The 17,699-nt window shown below is 44.7% G+C and overlaps 1 protein-coding gene across 1 annotated transcript in view; it reads right to left on the bottom strand.

Moving 5' to 3' along the window:
- Positions 1 to 17,699, bottom strand: part of LOC130119839 (potassium channel subfamily T member 2) — a 99,088-nt gene that overhangs the window by 30,182 nt on the left and 51,207 nt on the right. Inside the window, exons 4-5 of the mRNA XM_056288432.1 lie at positions 17,453 to 17,547; positions 13,342 to 13,522 (exon numbers count right to left, since the gene is read on the bottom strand). Coding sequence (XP_056144407.1) covers positions 13,342 to 13,522; positions 17,453 to 17,547 — 276 coding nt within the window. The remainder of the gene's footprint in view (positions 1 to 13,341; positions 13,523 to 17,452; positions 17,548 to 17,699) is intronic.

The raw sequence follows: 17,699 nt of genomic DNA, 5'->3' as shown, positions 1-17,699 counted from the left end.
AAAATATACACACATACTAGCATATGTACATATACAAATAAACGAGAGGGAAGTGTACTGCGTATATGGGCCATAGCAGTGCTTAATAAATTGTTGAAAGATTTGAAGATTTTCAATGCACTACCAAACTGTAGGATTCAGTTGTTGTTACGTTGTATTAATCGTCTCATCTGGGTAGTCATTCAGGGGAGAGGGAGGTCAGACTCTTAACATATGAGATCAGAGGCTGCCAATGACTGTAAAATTTGTCTGTCGAACCTCGTATGGAGAATTTGATCTTTTCCAACCCCAAAACAGACATCGTATCACGCAGCCAAGAAGTAGGAGATGGGGGTAACGATTTCTTCCATAAAAAAATTATTCTCCGATGGACTATTACGGAGGTGAATGAGATTATATTGGCTTGCTTTACTGACATATTTTTACCAGCTTGAGGTATACCAAATACAACAGTCAGTGAACTGGAAACGGTGCTATTGCTTGTTCTAATATTACTGAAATAACTTGAAAGTAAGATTTCCAGTACTGCCCCAGTCTCAGACATGACCAGAATATATGAGTGAGATTACAAGGAGCCTGAGAACCTCTATCACATGTGTCAGCCATATTCGGGTATATACTGGCAAGTTTAGATTTACTATAGTGTGCTGTGTGAACTATTTAGAATTATATGAATTGAAATTCTGCATAAGGTAAACAAGATTTTATTTCTTCCAGCGCTGTAGCCTGACTGTCAGGCATAATAATGCCAAGTTCTCTTTCCCATTCTGTTTTCATTTCCAGCAAAGCTGGAGGTGTATCTGGAGCTAGGAGGTTATATAAAAACGAAATATGTCGTCTTGTCATTTTTGTCATCGGCAAAAGGTTATCAATTCCCGAAGAGGGTGGGGCATCTGGAAAAGAAGGTGTGATTTGAGGAAATGCCGAATTTGGAAGTACCTGAAGAGGTCAGACTGCTGTAGGTTGAAGGCATTACACAACTGAGCGAAGCTGGAAAATGTGCCTTCACTATAGAAATCACCAATTGCACTAAGACCTTGTCTGTCCCAAAAAGAAAACCTGGCATCAATCTTAGCGGGTTTGAACAGTTCAATATTACATATTGGGGTGTTAAGGGGGAGCATGTTCCAGCCAGGGTGTTGTTTGATTTGTTGCCAGATTTAAAAGTGGATATGACAGTTAGATTATCTGTGTATTGTTTGGGTTTAAGTCTGTTGGTATGGCATACCAAAGCTTTTAAGGAGGAGGAGTAAAATAAATGTGATTCCAGTTGGCACCACTTGGTTTCAGGATAGAAGGCCCGATGCACTATTTTTTTGCATTTTGGCTGCCCAGTGGTAAAACTGCAATCTGGTAACCCCAAACCTCCCTCCGATCTACCCCATTGTAAGAAGGATTTTTGAAGCCTTGGAGATTTATTGCCCTATATAAATGAGGAAAACATACTGTTAATGCTACGAAAGAAGGACATAAGGAGGAAACGAGGCAAGCACTGAAATAGGTACAGATATCGAGGTACAATATTCATTTTTGATACATTGTATTCTCCCTGCCAGTGTGATCTGCAAGCTGTTCCACCTTTGAAGATCTTCTTTAACTTTTGTTGCTAGCAAAGAAAAATTGATGTCAAATAATAGTGATATATTTTGGGAAACACTGATTCCTAAATATTTAAAGGTTGTTGGGGAAAGAGTGAATGGCAAATCAGACTGTGTAATATCCCTGCCAGCTGATTGGTGGGGGGGGGGGGAATCACTTTTTCCTATATTCAGCTTATATCCAGAGAATGTGCCAAAGGATTTGAGAGTGTCTATATATGGGATGGCTTTTTTTGGATCTGATACATAACGTGACAAATCATCTGCATACAGGGACACTTTATGCTCAATCCCCCCCCTTATGACGCCTTGGATGAGTATGTTGGCCTTAACTGCTATGGACAAAGGTTCGATAGCAATGGTGAAAAGGGGGGAGGGCATTGGACACCCTTGACATCACCCCCGTGTTAAAGGGAAGAATTAGGATGTGATAGTATTAGTATATATGCATGTTTGTGGAGATTTGTACAGTAAATGCACCCAAGAAATAAAGCGTTCTCCAAAGCCAAATTTTTCGAGGGAAAAAAAAAGTAGTTCCATTCCACCCGGTCAAAGGCCTTTTTGGTGTCTAAGGAGATGACACCTTCTGGAACAGTTGTTGAGGCCAGAGAGAAGATTATATCAAGAAGCCATCACATGTTTATATATGTATACATACATATATATATAAATACACACACACACACATATATATATATATATACATACATATATATATACATACATATACATATATGCATGCACAAAAAGTAAGGAAATTTGTGTTTGGTAGATTATTTCTTTGTTGTAACATTGCTTTTTGGCAATAAATCTTATATCAGGCACCTGATTGTCAGCACCTGGGGTACCAGAAGCTCAAAACAAGAGTCAATAGCAACAACAAAATACGGTGTTTGGCATTGGCAGAGAAGATTTGGCAAATTTTTCATGGGCGCAACCCACATACTCAGCTCTGCTGCTCATCCCACAAATGCATGTTCCATACAAATGTGGCACCATTTAAAAGGGGAATAAACAGGCTTTCCAACAGTATAAGATTAATTGCCCAGAAGCATTGTTACAGCAAAGAAATAATCTGCCAAACACAAATTTCCTTACTTTTTGTGCTAAGTGTATATATATGTATATATACACTACCGTTCAAAAGTTTGGGATCACCCAAACAATTTTGTGTTTTCCATGAAAAGTCACACTTATTCACCACCATATGTTGTGAAATGAATAGAAAATAGAGTCAAGACATTGACAAGGTTAGAAATAATGATTTGTATTTGAAATAAGATTTTTTTTACATCAAACTTTGCTTTCGTCAAAGAATCCTCCATTTGCAGCAATTACAGCATTGCAGACCTTTGGCATTCTAGCTGTTAATTTGTTGAGGTAATCTGGAGAAATTGCACCCCACGCTTCCAGAAGCAGCTCCCACAAGTTGGATTGGTTGGATGGGCACTTCTTTGAGCAGATTGAGTTTCTGGAGCATCACATTTGTGGGGTCAATTAAACGCTCAAAATGGCCAGAAAAAGAGAACTTTCATCTGAAACTCGACAGTCTATTCTTGTTCTTAGAAATGAAGGCTATTCCATGCGAGAAATTGCTAAGAAATTGAAGATTTCCTACACCGGTGTGTACTACTCCCTTCAGAGGACAGCACAAACAGGCTCTAACCACAGTAGAAAAAGAAGTGGGAGGCCGCGTTGCACAACTGAGCAAGAAGATAAGTACATTAGAGTCTCTAGTTTGAGAAACAGACGCCTCACAGGTCTCCAACTGGCATCTTCATTAAATAGTACCTGTTAGAGCCTGTTTGTGCTGTCCTTTGAAAGGAGTAGTACACACCGGTGTAGGAAATCTTCAATTTCTTAGCAATTTCTCGCATGGAATAGCCTTCATTTCTAAGAACAAGAATAGACTGTCGAGTTTCAGATGAAAGTTCTCTTTTTCTGGCCATTTTGAGCGTTTAATTGACCCCACAAATGTGATGCTCCAGAAACTCAATCTGCTCAAAGAAGTGCCCATCCAACCAATCCAACTTGTGGGAGCTGCTTCTGGAAGCGTGGGGTGCAATTTCTCCAGATTACCTCAACAAATTAACAGCTAGAATGCCAAAGGTCTGCAATGCTGTAATTGCTGCAAATGGAGGATTCTTTGACGAAAGCAAAGTTTGATGTAAAAAAAATCTTATTTCAAATACAAATCATTATTTCTAACCTTGTCAATGTCTTGACTCTATTTTCTATTCATTTCACAACATATGGTGGTGAATAAGTGTGACTTTTCATGGAAAACACGAAATTGTTTGGGTGATCCCAAACTTTTGAACGGTAGTGTACGTGTGTGTGTGTGTGTGTGTGTATATATATATATATATATATATATATATATATATACACACGTTTGTGAATGAGCGACGGTTTTTGATAAACCCTGTTTGGTCTTTTGATATGACAGTGGGTAGAACAGTTTCAAGTCTGCATGCTAAAACTTTGGCAAGTATTTTGACATCCATGTTTGGGATTTAGATAGGGCAGTATAATGAACATTTATCTGGATCTTTTCCTTTTTTAGGTATTAGAGATATGGCAGCTTGTTTGAGAGTCAGCAGTAATTTGCCTTGCAGCAAAGACTCATTAAACATCTCTAATAACAGAGGGGCAGGCTCTCTGGAGAACTCCTTGAAAAATTCCACAGAGGCCATCAGGCCCTGGAGACTTTCCACTTTGCATTGATGTGATGGCTTTGGTTATCTCAGCTATACTAGGTGGAGCTTCCAGGTCGTTTTTATCTTCAATTGATAGGTTTGGGATGTTTTGATTTGAAAAGAAAGTGAGCATTTCAGAAGTGTCACTAGGTGACTGATTCTTAGAGTTGGGAGTAAAAAGACCTGAAGGCGTCATTGAGCCCAGATAGGTCAGTTATTATTTTATCATATTATTATTTGACCTTAAGTGTTTTCTATTTGAGTGATCAATTGTGAGGCTAACCTACCCTTCAGCTGATGTGCAAGGAGACGCCCTGCTTTTTCCCCATGTTCATATAAGACACCTCGTGTTTTGAGTAACAATTTCTCTGCCTCCTTTGTTGATAGGAGATTAAATTCTGTCTGCATTTCAACTTTTTCTTTGTACAATTCTGCAGTTGGAGTCAATGCAGAGTGGTTATCTGGTTCAGCTATTTATTTTAGTAGCTTTTCTTTTTGTTCTTTCCTTGATTTGTTAATATGTGCAGAATATGTCATTATTTTGCCTCCCACAGTAGACTGGGGCTAGTTTGGTTGGTTTCCAGAACAAATCTATAGACTGGGTGATACATATGCAGAAGCGAGAATCTGATAGAAGTGTAGGGTCAAGTTTCCAAGGACGGAATTGTTTGGGTTATGATTTAAAATTCAGGTCTAAAGTTAAAAGCGAACAAATTGAGTTTACCCCTTGCCAAGTATTCAGTAGAGGCCACTGAAGGGAGACGTGTTTTATCTACGTATTTGACAGTGAGACTTGTGAACATGCGGAAAAAAGGAGAACTGCTTATCTGTTGGGTGTGGTGTGGGGATCGCCAAAGTCTGAATTGTGATAAAGTCTGTGCCATTTTAGAGGGGACTGCAGCTTTAGGGTTTGACTTATCCAGAGGGGGTCTATTACAGTGTTCACATCACCCCCAAGAATCAAATAATGAGAATGTAATTTGGGTACTGAAGAAAGAAGCTTCTTCATGAAGACTTCATCGTGATTGGGAGCATAAATATTTACTAACACCACTGGGTATTGACATAACGTGCCATTACATAGTGCCCATCATTATCAAAAATGGTTTCAACAGGGGGTCCGCGGTGGTGTAGCGGTCTGAGCATCGGCTTTGTGTCGATGCCCACTGGGGCCTGGGGTTCGCGCCCCGGTCTCGTCAGATCCGACTATGGCCGGACTCGATGAAGCAGCAACAATTGGCAACGTTGTCTTCGGGAGGGGGACGGAGTCGGCTTGTGTTCATCACATGAATGCATCTGTTTTTGGGTGTGTGTGTGTGGGAAAAAGCAGTGGTTCGGCCTGGATTCGCCTTGTCACAAAAGTGGGGAGGCGTCTCCTCCGAGACTGCTGGCCGGAGAGATGCAGTTGGCGAACTCATGCAATACAAGAGTGGGTGTTTGAACGAAAATAGGGATCGATTGGCCACTAAATTGGGAGAAAAAGGGGGGAAATCAGAAATAAATTTACAAAAAAAAATGGTTTCAACAGGATTTAAATTAACATCTTAATCAATATTGCTGCTCCTCTTGTTTTAGTTTTAAACTTGGAGTGAAATACTGAGCCTATCCAAGGTCAACTTAGTCGCTGATGGTCAACAGTAATAGGCACATCTTGCCAATAAAGCCATTTGAATTGAATTGAATTGAATCAATAGTACATAAATGAATCTCCTGAAGAAAAACAATTTCTGTTTTAAGATCTTTTAGGTGGGAAAGTATCCTTGCTCTTTTTACAGGCCATTGACTCCTTCCACGTTCCAGGAAATCATTCGCACTGTGTCCCATATCATTTACATTACTGTTTGCCATATGATAAACAGTTTGTAATGTCCGTAGACGCCTTGTCTTACTGACATAAGAATAATTCAAGAACGAGCCGACTTCGTAGGTTCTTAACTGTGTAGCTTTTACTAGCGTTCATCCGACATACAACCTTCATAACATGCGCTTCTCACTTCCTGTATACGTCACACGCACTGCACGTACACCCGTGAGTAGGTCAAGTTAAACACGTGACCTTTCATTCATTACATCTCCCCCTCTAAGATGATTTTCTAACCTGTATATCACCCCCCTTTTCACAAAAAATAAAAAATCCCCCCACAATACCCAAGTCCATACGCCTCACAAATCCAGCCGGATTGCAGGCTTGCTCACCCTGCCAGAGCGAGTAACATATGGTGTGGAAGTTGGCATTTCTGCTGCTCGGGACTCATCCGTGTTTCCACTCTCCCCTGGAGTGACATGGTCAGGATCCCTGCTGACAGAGGTGAGTGTTTTGGGTGTAGCCAACAGGTGGCGCCTGTTCCTTCTGTAATGTTCACCTTGAGCTGTCTCCACTATGTAGGATCTGGGAGTGGAGCTCTGACTGTGAACAACTGCTGGCATTGTCCATGTTTTCTGTCCATCAGGTTTGGTGAGTACTGCGTCACCCGAGTTCAGTGGGCGCAGTGTCCGCACGCCGTTCCTGCGGTTGTAGTAGAAAGCCTGCCTCGATTTGGCTGCGGCGTCAGCGGTTTTGATCAGTTCCTCTTTAGGCCAGGCCGGTTTCAGGTTATGCTGCAATGTGGGTAAGGTGGTTCTGAGTCTCCTACCCATGAGCAATTCCGCTGGACTGGCTCCAGTGGAAGAAGAGGGTGTAGCTCTGTATGTCAACAGGGCGAGGAGAGGGTCTTCCTGCCTTAATATGCTTTTGGCTATCTGAACAGCCCTCTCTGCCTGTCCATTACTCTGGGGGTAGTGTGGGCTTGAAGTCACATGGATGAAATCATAATCCTCACTGAACCTCCTCATCTCTTCTGAAACTAGCTGTGGCCCATTATCACTAACTACAATTTCAGGGATACCAAAACGTGCAAATGTAGCCTTCAGCCTAGCTACAACCTGACTGCTAGTAGTTGTTGGTAGATTTAGGATCTCCAAAAACCTGGAATAATAGTCAGACACTATCAAGTAGTTTTGCTTTTTGTACTCACACAGGTCTATGCCAACTTTCTGCCATGGTCTGGATGGGAGCTCACTTGACATTAAAGGCTCTTTTCTCTGTGTGTTCTTGTGTTCTCTGCAGAATTGACATTGCTGTATCTTTGTTGTAATGTGCTCTGTCATTTTGGGCCACCACACTGACTGGCTAGCTCTCTCTCTGCACTTAACTATCCCCTGGTGCCCGTCGTGTATTCTGTCTAAGATCACCTCCCTCATCTCTGTGGGAATGACGATACGACTGCCTCTGATGACTAAACCATCTACCTCAGATAACTCCCCTCTCACCTGATAAAAGTCTCTGACTGTCTCCGGCACTTTATCGACATACTCAGGCCAGCCGTGTCTGATGAAGCCCAACACTGTCTGGAGCTGCAGATCCCCATCCGTGCTCTGTTTTATCTCCTGCATCCTTTGAGGTGTGGCAGGCACCTGGCACACGATGGCATCAATGTGCGCTGCAACATCATCATGAGAAGCACCATCTCCGTAGCGCTGCTCTGGGCCTCTGGAGAGTGCATCAGCCACAGCTAAAGTTTTGCCTGGTGCGTATTCAGCCACTGCATTGAAACGCATCAGCCTCATTAACAGTCTCTGGCACCTAATGGGCACATTATCCAAGTCTTTGCTGTTCATGAGAGGCACTAGTGGTTTATGATCGGTGACAAGTCTGAAATTGTCAAGCCCAAACAAGTACTTCTCGAACCTTTCACATGCCCAGACGCTGGCTAAGCACTCTTTCTCGATCTGTGCGTACCTTGTCTCTGCGTCACTCAGCCGTCGGGAGCAGTAGGCCACGGGCTTCCAGTGTTCCCCGTGCTGCTGGAGCAGAACGCCTCCCAGCCCGTAGCTGCTGGCATCTGCTGACACCACCGTAGCCTTAGTGACGTCGTAAAAGGTGAGTACCGGGGCGGTGGCGAGTGCTGCTTTAAGGTCTTGGAATGCTGTGTTCTGTGCAGGTCCCCACAGCCACTCTGTCGTTGCTTTAAGCAGTCCATAAAGCGGCTGACCTACAGTGGACAGCTCTGGGACGTATTTTGCCAAATAGTTCACCATCCCGAGGAACCTCTTGAGTTCCGTCACGTTCTGGGGCTGAGGAAAGTTCTCTATTCCGGCCACTTTGTCCGGGTCAGGTCTGATGCCTGCCTCGTTGATGATATGACCAAGGAAGCGGACTTGTTTCTGTTTGAACTTGCATTTTGCTTGGTTCAGTTTGAGACCTGCTGTTTCAATGACCCCCAGTGCCTCTGCTAGGCGCCGGTCATGGATTTCCTCAGTCTCTCCATGTATAAGGATGTCATCCATGTACACCTCTGTGCCCTCTAGCCCGGTCAGAGTTTCCGCCATCTTTCTCTGGAAAATCTCTGGAGCACTCGTTATACCAAATGGAAGGCGGCAGAAAGCATACCTCCCAAATGGGGTGATGAAAGTGGTGAGCCCCCTGCTGTCTTCATGCAAGGGGATCTGGTAAAACCCACTTGCTGCATCCAACGTTGTGAAGAACTTTGACCCTGCGAGCCTTGGCATTATTTCCTCCATAGTGGGCAGCACGTATTTCTCACGTTTCACCGCTCGATTCAGCCTCCTGAGGTCAGCGCAGCAGCGAACCTCTTTCTTGTTCGGTTTCAGCACCGGCACCATAGTGGCGCACCATTCTGTGGGCTGAGTCACTTTTTCAATAATGCCCTCATTTTCCATGCGCTGCAGTTCTTTCTTAACCAGTGGTACAAGTGGCAGCGGTATCCGTCTGGCTGTATGCACCGCGTATGGCTGGGCACCCTCCACCAGAGCTATTTTCACTGGGTCTGTTTTCAGCAGTCCACTTGAGCCGAAAACTCCACTGACCTCATTCATCCGCTTCACTAGACCCATCTCCACTGCCTCTGGACGACTCAGCAGACAGCTGCCTCTCCCCTTGATCACATACACTGGAAAGGAGTATTGTTTCTCCTTGTAGTTGGTTGTGGCTTGAAACTGTCCTATGCAGCTGATGTTTCCACCTGGGCTTATGAAGCATGTGTCAGGAGGTCCCAGTTTTATGTTTGGCTTCAGCTTTTTAAATGTCCCTTGGTTGATAACAGTAGCGTCAGCCCCCGTGTCAATTTTAAAGGTTATTGGTACATCACTTATTGTTAAACTAACAGTCCAATCTTCCTGACTGCTCTCTTTGCCAACTTCTCCCAGAAAGTACAGCTGTTTAACCTCTTCAGTGACTTCTCTCACCGCTTTAGAGTGACATACACGCTCCCAATGTCCCTTTTTATTACACTTGTTGCACTTACTGTTCGTTGCAGGACACTTCCGCTCATCGGTGTGCTGCGTCTTGCCGCACCTCCCGCATTCGTCTACTTTGTTGGTTGCCGGACTGCCGCCACCATGACGCTGTCCGCCCTTTTTGTTTTGGCGATCGTCCCGCCATCGGACAACATTGACGTTAGCCAGCAGGGCCTCTGGTTGGTTAGCTTGGAGGCTGAGCTGCTTTGTTATTGCCTCCGCCTGGCGCACTTGTTCAATGACTTTCACCAGAGTAAGGTCCGCTGTGAGCTGGAACTGACGGGAGAGCACCTTATCTTTTATGCCCACTACCAGACGATCTCTGATATGTTCATCCCTCTTGTCCCCAAACTCACAGTGTTCAGACAGCTCATACAATGTCCGGATGTACATCTCCGCTGTCTCTCCTGGCTGCTGGCTACGTTGATAGAAGCACGCCCTCTCATGTATGATGTTACGGCGGGGAATAAAGTAGTCGTCGAACTTTTTCAGTACGATATCATAGTCCACTTTATCACCCTCCGCCGCGAAGTCAAACGAGCTGAATATCTTTTCAGCCTCGCTGCCCATTGCATAAATCAGCGAACTCACTTGAATCTCCCCGTCGTCTTTATCCAGCTTTGTCGCGAGCCTGAAGCGCGAAAACCGTTGTCTCCACTCCGGCCATTCAACGGGGCAGTCAAACTTGAATTCACTCGGCGGATTAAACTTCGGCATGACCGCTCGTGTTCAGATACACAGACTATTCTGACACCATGTAATGTCCGTAGACGCCTTGTCTTACTGACATAAGAATAATTCAAGAACGAGCCGACTTCGTAGGTTCTTAACTGTGTAGCTTTTACTAGCGTTCATCCGACATACAACCTTCATAACATGCGCTTCTCACTTCCTGTATACGTCACACGCACTGCACGTACACCCGTGAGTAGGTCAAGTTAAACACGTGACCTTTCATTCATTACACAGTTCTTTAGATTTGAAAGTGACTGTGACATATGGAATGGACCAATACATATTTATTCTACTCTTAAGCATTCTACTCTTCTACCTCCTATTGGTAGAGAGAATCCAAGAGCATTCAATTTAACAAGCTTAACGCTACAATTATGTGAACCAACAGCTGAAATTTGAACCACTTAGCTTGGCATTCACAACTGAACCAACAAACATCAAATTCTAGGCTGTCAAAAAGGTTATTATTAATTCTATCACATTTGTACTCACATGACTGCATGAAGATGATCTGTTGGCACATTACAATCTAAGCAGAATATTTGCATCAAATACTCTCTAGCGGACTCTACGGACACAAATCATACGCCCCGATAAAATATACGACCAGAACCGAGGTCGCTTTAAGAAAGTGTTTCCGGGTTGACGGGGTGAGCTACGACGGTGATTGGCTGGGGCAGCGCCATGTTGCTGGCTGGTCAACAGCACTGCGCGGCCGCGCTTTTCCTGCCCAGACATTTTCTTCGACAAATTGTCCGTCTCTACTTTCCTGCAAATTCTACAGCTCTCGAAATGCGCTATCAGCTGGACTTTAAGTAAGAGTGGAGCGAAGCAACGTAAAAACGAACTACGATAACGGGCGATTCTGGGGACACCTGCCGTCTTTTGTATAAGAGTGAAGTTATTGAATAAATTTTCCACAGGGGCGTGGCCACATGGGGGCCAGGGGTGGCACGGCCCCCATTGGTCAGAGCACGCCCCCCCGCTGCCCCCGCCCCCCTTCCCCTGTCCCGAGTGGGTAAAAAAAAAAAACCGCCTGCACAGAAACAGTCAAATGGAAGCTGAAATACGTGCATTATTATTATTAGCCTATTATTATTAAGTCTTGTCCTTTGCCACTAAAGTTATGAGCCCAATGGGCTGTTTTTAAGGGCTTTTTAAGATGAAGAAAGAATTTAATGAGGAGTAAAAAGTGCAATGTGCGTAAATCCAAGTGTAAAAGCAAGAGCGTAAGTGCAGCATTGCAAGTCCAAGTGACGTAGTTAATTTAGTTGTGTGTGTTCAGGATATGGAAATGTTGGCTTCATTGTGTACATTTTCCCTTCATGCAATCGAAATTGCAATCGAAATACTAAATGACATTTCTGTCTTCGGTCTTTACACTTTACAACACTTAAACCATACCCATTGCATTAACACCCGTGCATGGGACATGTAGATTAGATGAATGATACCATTCCATACCCTTTGGCTATACACAATCCATGGCATTGTTAAAAGGGCTATCATAATCTTCGAAAGTAGTTTTAAAATATTAGTTTTGACAAGTGCCACCCTAATTAAATGGCTGGCGCCACCTGCCCCCCCCAGTAAAAAAGTCCTGGCTACGCCCCTGATTTCCCCAATACAAATTCCCCCAAATTATGCAAAAGCACATTTTTCCAAACTAAGTGTTGTAGTATAACCAACAGGACACTACTAACGAGTGAAGTGGTTTTTGGGACAGTGCACTCTATAACAATGACGTTATTTTGTTGTCTCTTTTCAGTGCTGCACTTTTTCGACGGTCCCTGCGCACTCGTCTCACAGCTGGCTGTACGAAGAGACCAGTGTTATTTGTCCAGCTCGGAGGATGGCTCGTTTTGGTGGAAATTAGGTTGTACAACGACGCCCACTGAGGAAGTGGATGAGAACTGTCCTAAGGTGATAAGCGTTGCGTTTTGCGCAGAAACAACTAGTGCATCACATTCCAATCAGATATGGATGCTCAACAGGTAATGACTTTTAAATCATGTAGTGCTTACAGTGTGCCTGGACTCTCTCTCTCTCTCTCTCTCTCTCTCTCTCTCTCTCTCTCTCTCTCTCTCTCTCTCTCTCTCTCTCTCTCTCTCTCTCTCTCTCTCTCTCTCTCTCTCTCTCTCTCTCTCTCTCTCTCTCTCTCTCTCTCTCTCTCTCTCTCTCTGTCGGCCTGTCCAGGGTGTCTCCCCGACTGCCGCCCAATGACTGCTGGGATAGGCCCCAGCATCCCCACGACCCCGAGGGCAGGATAAGCGGTTTGGATGATGGATGGATGGGTTGTACATAGCTCGTTGTCTACCTCACCACGGTGGGGGAAAGAGGTGTCGTTTGTGTTAACGACGTTTCACGCGGTGTTGATCCAGCAAGTTCGAATCTGTGAATATATCTATAATAAGCACATGAACTAGAAATAAATGTGGTGTGACCACACACAATGAGTAAAATGTGCGCACTATTTAGTAAAACGAGCGCACGAACTAGAAGGAAAATGATGTTGTTGCAGTCTCATTTCATCGAGAACATGATTATTTGTGCTTATGTCCAGATTTTTACTTGGAAAAAAATCCATTTAGCCCTGTATGGCTCAACTTACCCTTTGGATAAAGTCAAGTTATCTCTTACTTGGGACAAGTTGAACCTAAGGATCACTTCTGTTTGAAAAGTCATTGACATAACTTAATTTTGCAGACACATTTTTACCATTTGTATTTAGAGGAAACATTCTGAATTGTTTTCTTCCTTTTAATCTGTTTTCTTTGGAATGTCACTTTGAATTAAAAAAAAAAACAACCTTTTATTCTGCTCTTATCTACTCCGAGGTAAAGCACTTTGTAAATGCCTTTTGAAACATGGCAGTCAAGCAAGTATTACAATTATTCTTGTCATTAGTACTCCATACAGAACTGTAAAAATGTCATCATTCCCATTTTGATGTCAAAGTTCTAAGGAAAAATCAGAAAACCCCAAAAGTAGGCTTAAACATTTCCATTCCTCACTTGGATAGGAAGCACGATGAGCGCCACAAAGATCATAATGACCACCAGGAGCTGTGAGGGCCAGATCTTGGGGGTGACATCTCCAAAGCCCACGGTGGAGAAGGTGACCACGCAGAAGTAGAGGGAGTCAAACAGGGTCAGGTTGTTGCCCGCTCGCTCCAGGTGCTGAATACCGCAGATGCTGGTTGGCGAGCCGAAGATGGTGGGGTTGGGGGAGGGGGAGAGGAAAAGAGGGGGGAGGAGTTTATTTGAGGAAGTGTGCATCGTCGAAGAACAGAGGAGCAACATGCCTAGTGAGGTGTGGAGGGCCCAGTAGGAGACTCAAGTGACACTTAATGGAAAGTGGTGTGTGTGTGTGTGTGTGTGTGTGTGTGTGTGTGTGTGTGTGTGTGTGTGTGTGTGTGTGTGTGTGTGTGTGTGTGTGTGTGTGTGTGTGTGTGTGTAAGCATGTAGTTGTTTGTGGTTTTGTGTGTGTATGTGGGGGGTCTATGTGTGTTTTTATGCGTTTTTCTATCATACTTTTTGTGTATTTTCTTGTGTGTGTGTGTGTGTGTGTGTATACACCTACATATATTTGAACGTATTTGCACACACACACACACACACACACACACACACACACACACACACACACACACGGGGGAGGGATATTGCCGGATGCACACTTGAATGCCTTTGCGGTTGAGATAAATGCTATGGTGTGCTGATGTGCGGCTGTGTATACAAAAGTGTGGTGGTGTGTACGTGTGTGTATTTACCTAGTTTTAAGGGATGGATGAGTCAACAGTGGACTGTCAATCAGGGAAAGGTCAAGCAGTCTCATTCATGCTGTGTTTAGGGACTGTATTTGTTAGCTAAGGCTTTCACACCGGATATACCCCCAGACTGGAAAAACCCGCCATTGCACTTGTCCAGTAATTGCACCTCAGACAATGAAATAATTGTTACTCTGGTTATTTCAGCACACAATCTCACCTTTATTTATCTTTTTTTTCGGACCCCCCCCCCCTTTTTTTCTTCTCAATTCTACCCGTCCAATTACCCCACTCTTCTGAGCCGTCCCGGTCGCTGCTCCACCCCCTCTGCTGATCCGGGGAGGGCTGCAGACTACCACATGCCTCCTCCGATACATGTGGAGTCGCCAGCCGCTTCTTTTCACCTGACAGTGAGGAGTTTCACCAGGGGGACGTAGCGCGTAGGAGGACCAGGCTATTCTCCCCAGTCCCCCCCCCCCCACCAAAAGGCATCCCAATCGACCAGAGGAGGCGCTAGTGTAGCGACCAGGACACACACCCACATCTGGCTTCACAGACACAACCAACCAAGCCCGACCAAGCCCCCTCTCCATGGCCCTCTTTCTCTCTTTGCTGCAGAAGTGCCACTTGCTCATTATCCTATTTCATTCTCTTTTCACATGGGGTTACACCATTTTTGGCTGGACCAGTGTTGTAGAATTTTCTGACTCCCCGCAGAATCTGACTCCCCTTGGCGCGAGTGGTTAGGGTTAACAAACCTAACCTAGCCTCACGCCAAGCGGTGTCAGAGCCTGCGGGGGAGTCAGAAAATTATGCAACCAGCCATTGGTCCAGCCTTACAAACGCGAATGTCCCTGACTGACTGAGTGACCATGTTAGCGTGACTGGGACCATGTTTAGAGTGACTGACTGAGTGACCATGTTAGTGTGACTGGGACCATGATTAGAGTGACTGACTGAGTGACCATGTTAGCGTGACTGGGACCATGTTTAGAGTGACTGACTGAGTGACCATGTAAGTGTGACTGGGACCATGATTAGAGTGACTGACTGAGCGACCATGTAAATGTGACTGGGACCATGTTTAGAGTGACTGACTGAGTGACCATGTAAGTGTGACTGGGACCATGATTAGAGTGACTGACTGAGTGACCATGTAAGTGTGACTGGGACCATGTTTAGAGTGACTGACTGAGTGACCATGTAAGTGTGACTAGGGCCATGTTTAGAGTGACTGACTGAGTGACCATGTAAGTGTGACTGGGACCATGTTTAGAGTGACTGACTGAGTGACCATGTTAGTGTGACTGGGACCATGTTTAGAGTGACTGACTGAGTGACCATGTAAGTGTGACTTGGACCATGTTTAGAGTGACTGACTGAGTGACCATGTAAGTGTGACTGGGACCATGTTTAGAGTGACTGACTGAGTGACCATGTAAGTGTGACTGGGACCATGTTTAGAGTGACTGACTGAGTGACCATGTTAGCGTGACTGGGACCATGTTTAGAGTGACTGACTGAGTGACCATGTAAGTGTGACTGGGACCATGTTTAGAGTGACTGACTGAGCGACCATGTAAATGTGACTGGGACCATGATTAGAGCGACTGACTGAGTGACCATGTAAGTGTGACTGGGACCATGTTTAGAGTGACTGACTGAGTGACCATGTAAGTGTGACTGGGACCATGTTTAGAGTGACTGACTGAGCGACCATGTAAGTGTGACTGGGACCATGATTAGAGCGACTGACTGAGTGATCATGTCTGACATGACTGGGTGCTGGATCAGATGACCAACAATGTCACTGAAGTTACACGATTGGTCGACCGAGTGCTGAGAGGCATGAGGGAGAGTACACAGATAAAGCACCCCAAATAACAATCACTCCGACTAAACACTCACTGGCGAATTCACAAAAGGATTGCACGGCTTTCGTGACCGCTGAAATAAGACAAAAAGAAACTGTGTAATTCTCAAAGCACCAGCAGAGGGGGAAATGCACCCCTAACTGCGCTGCCAAGCAAATAGGGTCTCGGTGCTCCATTGCTATTTGCACGTATTTAAATTAGGTAATATGCATACATTTGACGCAAAATTGGCCCCTTTCTATGCAAATGAGCCTCATTGCAAAACACCAGCGCTAATAGCCCCATGCGGTTACAGTGAAAAGTATGGGCGTGTTCAGAGAGTTGGTGGTAACTGACACCCAGACCTTCCAGTGATCATGGCAGCGGTGATTATAGCCAGGGGAAGGCATCATCATGCCAGGCGTGCTCGTGAGCAGATATTTCAGAGGAAATTTCACTTTTTAATTTAACTGAGACCAAAATCATTCGCAGATACAGGTTGCCAGGTCTAACAATTCTCACTATACTTGATGACATCAAGGATGACATTGAACCTGCCCACTGTGTTCTTGGTGCAAAGCCACCATTTATACTTTGCCACATGGATAATTGCAGTCAGATGGAAAACCCTATGGGCGTGTTTGCGCTGTAATATCACTCGCGCAATATCTTTGTGACTCTGACCTTGACACGGGGCAGACAGCGGTTGCAAGTGATGCACAATTCATGGTGCTAACAGCGACCGCAATCCATTCTTTGTGAATTCGCCGGTCATTACAGAGTGAGTCTTAGAAAAACGAGAGGCGTCCGCAGATAGAAACAGATGAAAGAGGAGGGGGAGTTAACAGATAATTAGAATCTGTATACTTCCACTTACATTAAGTTCTCTTTCAAATCAAACATCCCAAGATACGAGTGGAAAGTATTGTTCTTGAACGTAGCTTAACCAAGTCATGTGATATGCTACCTCGGTACACTTTAACAACAAATATTACTCGGACCACTCCAGAAAAATGCAGATGAACATTTAATATCCAGAAATTCACATTATAGACATTACCACCGACTATCCCTCTAACAAATTGGCCACAATCTCACGCACGGTCCAGCCATGTACTAGGTTTTGACCCAGTCTCACTAAGCCTTCACCTCCCTTTTGCCCTTTCTCTTCCTCTTTTCTCTTCCTCTTTTCTCTTCCTGCTTCTCTTGACCATACTGATTTTTTAATTATAAAACAACGGGCCGTTTCTTCAGCTTGGTCGTTTTTATCTATTCATTCAAATATTGTGTAAGGCGAGTGAGCGGCAGACAGGAGAGGAAACTGGCGAGATATAATCTGGCGAGGACCCACGTCTGACACCAGAAATCGGTTGTGACGGCTCGTAATATTTCAAAACGCTTGTTTTCTCATTTTATGGGTTCCTCTTTCCTTTGTGGCTCTCCAGCCCCTTGGATCTCTGCCTTTACCGAAATGTGGCGTGTGTTAAGGGTGTGAGTACCCACCAAGTGAACATGAGGCAGACCAGCGTACTGATGAGTATCACCACCTGGTTAAACATGGCTGAGTGCGTCCGCTGGATCGCCCTGTGGAAATCATTCTGGCAGGGGGGGGACGGGGACAGAGAGAGAGAGAGGGAGAGAGGAGAGGAGAGTGAGCGAGAGGGAGAGAGAGAGTCAGTGAGAGAGTGAGTGAGAGAGAGAGAGAGAAGATTATAAGTGTTCTCTACAGAGCACAGAAGCCCCAATAAGT

The sequence above is a fragment of the Lampris incognitus genome, chromosome 10, assembly GCF_029633865.1.
Source record: "Lampris incognitus isolate fLamInc1 chromosome 10, fLamInc1.hap2, whole genome shotgun sequence".
Classification (NCBI taxonomy): domain Eukaryota; kingdom Metazoa; phylum Chordata; class Actinopteri; order Lampriformes; family Lampridae; genus Lampris; species Lampris incognitus.
The sequence above is the reverse complement of the archived record's forward strand: the minus strand, read 5'-3'. Positions and strand labels throughout refer to the sequence as shown.